The sequence below is a fragment of the Nymphaea colorata genome, chromosome 11 (genome assembly GCF_008831285.2).
Source record: "Nymphaea colorata isolate Beijing-Zhang1983 chromosome 11, ASM883128v2, whole genome shotgun sequence".
Classification (NCBI taxonomy): Eukaryota; Viridiplantae; Streptophyta; class Magnoliopsida; order Nymphaeales; family Nymphaeaceae; genus Nymphaea; species Nymphaea colorata.
Genome location: NC_045148.1, coordinates 16,355,695 through 16,362,152, shown reverse-complemented (window position 1 = coordinate 16,362,152; position 6,458 = coordinate 16,355,695). Strand labels below are relative to the sequence as shown.

Here is a 6,458-nt window from a genome sequence, read left to right as displayed (position 1 = left end):
AGCCGGTGAGTCGAACCCCTTGAGGCTTGTGCCATTCTCATGAATGGTCACTTTTTGTGTAGTTCTTTAAATCTGGATGCGCTTGTTGAGGCTTCGAGGAGAGTTGAGTTGGGGTTGTTTCGTAGCTCCACATATTCAACAGAGGGTGTTATCTTCTGACTTCATGAAAAAATGATTTCATAGATGAACAGAAAAAATATATTTTAAGATAGAGTTCTAATGGTGCACCAAACATGAATTTGTCAAAATCCAATTCCAAGGTGCCACTTTTTTGGATTAGGTGTATCAAGTGTCCAATTTTCAGGGTTGATCAAACTTCAGATTTTTAAAACCATAGTTTTTAGATCCTGAAAGGGGCAAAATTGATGGTTTAGAAAGAGAGAGAGAGAAAGAGAGAGAGCCGATAAAATGAGAATGTATATTAAAATTTGGGAACAAGAAGTCTTCTACATACAAAAATTGAGGACAAGAAATTCCTAACTATAGTAACAAACCGTAAAATAGAAGCAAAAGAGAAAATATACAATACAATTCACAAAAAATGAAATAAAAGGGGTGGGAAGAGAGTGGAAGGACAGAACAACACCATCACCCAGCCGTGGGAGAGAGAGAGAGAGAGAGAGAGAGAGAGAGATTGGAGAATCTGAAATCAGGGTTTGAATTTAAGAACCCTTGACAATCAAAAGCAGCATAATATTTTAGGTGTACAATAACAATGGGCGTTCGGATGACACTCTAAAACCAGACTTTTGAAGTGTTTGAATGCCATCAAAACTGGATTTAAGGAAAACCCAGATTTGAAAAAGCTTGGTTTTATGAAAAGGAGTGAAAAACCTAACTCTCCTCAGATCATTCATAAAAACACCAGGTTTTGAATGCCATAAAAAAAAAATGAACCAAGTTTTCCAAACTTATTAAAAAACTTGATCTCTAAGTTTAAGCGGGGAACTTGAAACCCCTCTAGCGCAGCGTTGAGTCAAGTTTCAAGAATTTTGCTCTTTAAAAAGAAGATTTCATCCGATTCAGATTGGATCTACGCTCTGCCAACGCCAACTTGTTTGAATCTCCTTAACTAAGTTCTGATTCAAATTAAAATGCAGTTTTCTAGAACCCGATGTTCAGATTTTTGGTGTTAATCGGATCTTATTTCGTCGACTTCATCGTGTCCGACCAGTCAGATTTGGGTCGGCAACCGGATAAGATCCAGATGTTCCTGATTAACTCAGGGGGCCACTCGCGGGCGAGTTCTCCACGATCGACGCAGCCGCCCGACTTCTCTTCCTCCTCATTGCAGAGGCTAGTGACTGCCGTCTTCCTTGGTACTCTCTCTCTCTCTTCTTCTCCTCCTGCTTCTTTCTCTGTTTCTGTTTATCGTTGTTGGGGAGTGGCTTTATTTTCTTTCTGGGAGGTGGTCTGGGATTCCTTTTTCCGTTTCTTCTTCTCTTGACGAGCACAACCCATGTGGGAATCGAACCTGAGAACTCTCCGGTTCTCATACTGTGATCTAACTATTTTACCTTTTTCTTAACTATTCATGTGGTGAAAGAATATGTACTACGTTAAGGCTGCTTCCCTTTAGGGCTAGATCCACCCTTGCATCTTTGTCTTTGCGAAACACATCCCTATCATTTCCGTCCGTAGTTCTGGGGCCTTTTTGTTACTTGGCACCGTGTATTTGCTAATGCTGGCTTTTGAATTAGATACATTATTGCCCGTTTGGTTTTTGGTGGAATGAATACGTCTGGGTTGATTCTCCGTTAAGATTATATAAAAATTGTTCATTACAAAAGAAAAAAGAATAGCATGATTCAGTTTTCTTGATAGATTGAGTTTTCGTCTCTGGTTTCCATCATAGATACAATTGGTGGGTGTTTCATGAGCTTTATCCCCTTCTCTGATTCTCCGTTCAAGACTGTATAAAATGCTTCAGTGTTTCAAAAGACCGAAAGCTATGAGTCGCATTGTACCGGTGCTTTTTGGGTTCTTCAAGAGTTAACTAGGAAAAAATTTCGGATTTCTATATGTTTTCTTTCTTCCTGAAAAACATATCGTACTCTTATAGTTCCTTGATGGCAAGGCAATTGATGTCATAAGAAAGGAAGCTGCTAGGGGAAAGAGTAGAGACATTGTCGAGTTTACAAGATACTGAGGCAGAATATGGAATCTTCAGTTGGAACTGGAGCTGCAACACTTAATTCTTCAGTTGCTCCGTCTTCGTCTGCACCAACACTGTGAGTTTCTCTCTTTGTGCTTGGGGAAATGGACTGTGCTGTTATCTTTCATTTTCTTTTTTCGCTGGACATCTGGTGCATATTCTTTCTAGAGAGCCTTCTTTACAAGGTCCAGTCATTCTCTTCGTCTAACTGAGGGTCCTGTGATCCTTGTTTTTAATTTCTAAAACCGGATATTATGAATTTCAGTCAATGAAACCAACATCCTTCTCATGATTGCCTTGGAAGTTAATGTGTTGCGAACTAATTCCTAGTTCTTTTTTCCTACGTCTCTGTCTCTTAGAAACTAATTGGTTGTTCCTTTTCTTTGTTTTTCTCCCTCCTAGAAACTAATTAATAGTTCTCTCTCTCGCTCTCTCTTCTCTCTCTCTCTCTCTCTCTGTCTTTGTGTGTGTGTGTGTGTGTGTGTGTGAGAGAGAGAGAGAGAGAGAGAGAGAGAGAGGGCGAACCTAAAATGTGATTCATTTTTAAAACCAACACTTTGATCAAGAAGTAGCAAGAAGCGGACCTTTCTCTGGAGATTTTGGCTACTTGCTATATGATGGGAGGTTTGGGCTGCTGGAAAGGACTTTCTCTACTGTGAGAAGCTGCTTAATTGTTGACATCTTGGCAAAAGAACTCCTTTCAGATGTTAGCTCCATTTCATTTCAAAATTTCATTGTAGGAGAGTAGACAAGGAATTAAGAATATCTGGCCCTGTCACATCTACCTCCCCCTTGAATTTTCTGTTTATTCTTTTAAGCTGATTTTGTTTGTCTCAGTTTCAAAAATCATTGGGCTGTGCTACTTCCGTCATGCTATGTGATCGGTAACTACTCTCTCTCTCTCTCTCTGAGACTAGTTCCTGGTTCTTTTTTCTGTCTTCCCTTCAGAGAGAGAGAGAGAGAGAGAGAGAGAGAGAGAGAGAGAGCTTGGTCCAGGATTGTTTATAGCGTGTGTTACCATGTACTAGTTTTACAAAACTTTGATACCCCACCATAGATATTCTGGTTTTCTGGACTCAATTTGTAATGCCTACGATTGCAAGATAATGTTACTTTCTTATTTTAACACAATTTTGTTAATGCTATAACTTTGAAGTTTGAACTACATTAATACAAATCTGAATTATCACTTTGAACTATATTAACACAGATCTGAGCGTTCATGGACTTGCATTGATCTTGTTTCTTCATCTCCATCAAGGTACGCACATTTTCTTGCATGCATATTTTTTACTTCTTAAATGTTAAAGCTATTGTGTTTTATGTTCCCCAAAAGTTCTACGTTTTTTTATTGATTGCAGTTCTTTGTTGATTTTATTTTTCAGTAACCATTCGTAAATTAGAATTGCAGTTGTTCCATATAGTAAAAAACTTGAACAGATGCTTCTATTTCCTTTTCACATGGTCTTTGTTGGAATTCTTCCTTTTCTTGTGTTTTTTCTGCCCACTTTCTGTACCATTCATGACTTCCAAAAATTGTGTGACGTGGTCTCTTTTGCTAATGCCTTAATCTGAACTGTTAGTGGCCAACCTCAAGTCAGAAGCTTGGGTTCTACTCAAGATAATCCTAAGGTGGAACAGGGGACACCATTGCAAAGCATAAGTTCGCATCAGCAACGAAATAAACTTCCTCAACAAGAACGGAATTATGCTGTGCCACAATCTGGCCATGCAAAAACCATTCCAACATACCTGGATGAATTTAAGAATGGGTTTCCAATGGATGGCTTGTCATCTGTTTCAGTCAGATGGTGGGGAAATGTGGAGAGTGATGATAAAGATGCACTTTTGGAGAAAGAAAGTGTGGAGAATGAACCACCAAAGGATTCAGCAGCCAAGACTGGAGAGACAGACTGTGGAGATGATAAAAATACACTTTCAGAGAAAGAAAGGGTGAACAACGAGCCATCAAAGAGTTCAATAGCCAAGACTGGAGAAGCAAACCATGAAGATGACCAAGCCTCAACACCTGTTGTGGGGGCTCCATGTGTGACAGCTCCCTGTAACACGGAGAACCTTGAAGCGCAATTAGAAGGTGCATCTTTGCTTTCTGCAATACGTAAAAAAAATGCAGAGGATGGGATTCATGTTCTTAAACTTGGTATATCGAGAGGATATGGTACATCCAGGTTAAGCAAGCGAGAGAAATTATTTCTCTCAGAAATTTTCAGATCTTCATTGCCAGCTCAATGGAGATACAGCATGTTTTAAGCCATGATTTCAAGAAGATATAGTCCACACCGCATCAGTAAGGAGGCCAGCGATGAAGTAAAAAGAAAATCAAGTTAATGAGGACCAGGGTCCTGCTGGGCATCCTCTTGAGGGGAAATATGACAACAGTGGAATTGGGACCTTAGTGAATCTGCTTATAAGGGTCACACACACACACACACACACACAGGGAGAGAGAGAGAGAGAGAGAGAACATTGTCTATGACTATATGTGGAACATTGCTGAATGTTATCTCTATTACATAAGGGCAAATTTCTTGATTTTGGAGGGGGCTGATATTTCAGGTGATCGCATATATGAGAAAATGATTATCATCATTTGTACCTGCATTTCAGAAAAATGACTTCCGTTGCAGGTGGAGTGGTGGTAGGGAAGGAACAATAGTGAAGGCCTTCAATCCGAAGATCTTGGATCAATTCCTTAACCTGCCAGTTTGCACCTTCATTCTTTCCCTAATATTGTCTTTAGGTATAACGGTTGGTGGTTACCTGGTAGTGTACCTTCTGGGGAGCAGATCCATTTGTGGTCTGTCTTTTGGATGGTTCCTCGTCGTCAAAACACAAGGAAAAAGAAAAGCTAAAAATTTTCAAAGTGGTTGCAGCCTGCCCGAAGGGAGGTCTTCCACGAACTGTTTGTGAAACTGAAGACGTCTAAAAGAAGCTAAGTTGTTGGACGGAGTGACGCATGGGGTGGTTACAAAGGAAAAATCTGGTGCACCACATGAAAATTTGCTGTCAGCCATGATGCAAATTTGAAATGCCTCTCGATAGATTTGCCCTAGAAGTAGCAACCTTATGGATTGATCTTTGGTTTAACCAGCCACCATGATTGATATAATGGGTTTAAAGCATGACTTGTTATTGTGGCAAGCTGGGCCAAACACAGTATTTTCAAGCAGTTGAATCATGAGCCAAGCTTGAGCCAGCTCATATGTTCATGTGAAATGCTTTTCCTTTTCAAAGGTTGGTGGGAAAATTTAAGGTCGAGCTCAAACCTGCTTAAAGTAGAATTGGCTTGTTGTATTTTGTTACAACTACATTTACCGTGTGAATGACGCCAAAACCATGTTAGAGACTTGGTTTCACCTTCAACTCTCGTCTGGAACTAGTTTGGATCATGTGAAAACCATGTAGAGAAACTAGTTTTTATGTCAAAACCAAGTTTCTAACGGGGTTTTTCAATCAGACGGTTGGTCAGTAAATGACATTACTTGTTCAAGGTTTATCGTTTTTGAAAGAGAAACATGTAACAAATACTAGGTAATAGACATACAGATTGAGCCCGGCACGGCACCGCTCCCACGTAAACCAGCAAGACGAAGCGGACGGAAGCACTGGCGTCTGGGAGACTCTGCTGTTGCATCAGAGATGTGGTGGAGGTTTGCTGTAAGCAATACATTGTTTATGATGTCATGATGTTTATGATGTCATGATTGGTAAACGACAGTGTAGGCCGTATATCCATCATCCGTATTTTACGGTTAGTTCCCAGCTTGTCCAAAAAGGACTATGGTGGATTGATATGCACATTCAAACTTCCCCCGGCTCTTGGGGTCCGAGGTTGGGCTCGGAATGCTGTACACCCATCGCCTAAAGTGTCATGTATTCATGATCTACAGTTCAAATAAGTAGCTGCCATCAAAATTGAACTGATGACCAGACTTACAACCCATCCCTCCATGCTATGTTCCTCAGGATTTTTTCCGCTCCAGAAAAGGACATATTTCATAAGAAAAAGCAGGCTACTCTTCCTATTGTTTTGGTTAGACTCCACGCACTGGGAAGCTGTTTCTTGATCAGGAAATCTGTTCAGAAAATTGCTTTCCCATGGACAGCTTCACGTCACGTCCCTCTCCCCAGAGAGAGTTCAGTTGCTTCTTCTCGAGCAGGAATTTGCTTCGCTTGTCGTTATAATAAAAGGAGCCTCTTTCTTAGTTAGAACTGCTGCCTTGAAACAAAGGTGGCAGGTCACGATACATGCACATTCGCTTGGAAAATAGAACGTCGAGCG

The 6,458-nt window shown here is 40.4% G+C and overlaps 1 protein-coding gene across 2 annotated transcripts; it reads left to right on the top strand.

The window, feature by feature from the left end:
• Positions 1 to 905: 905 nt before the first annotated feature.
• LOC116265069 (uncharacterized) lies at positions 906 to 4,711 on the top strand. Of its 2 annotated transcripts, none has more exons than XM_031645607.2 (4): positions 906 to 1,319; positions 2,078 to 2,231; positions 3,366 to 3,416; positions 3,739 to 4,711. In XM_031645607.2, the coding sequence occupies exons 2-4, from the start codon at positions 2,158 to 2,160 to the stop codon at positions 4,424 to 4,426; spliced, it is 813 nt and encodes a 270-aa protein (XP_031501467.1). In that variant the 5' UTR covers positions 906 to 1,319; positions 2,078 to 2,157; the 3' UTR covers positions 4,427 to 4,711. The 2 variants fall into 2 exon arrangements, with proteins under 2 accessions (XP_031501467.1, XP_031501466.1); XM_031645606.2 differs by having other exon boundaries at positions 908 to 1,319; positions 2,063 to 2,231.
• Positions 4,712 to 6,458: the final 1,747 nt, after the last annotated feature.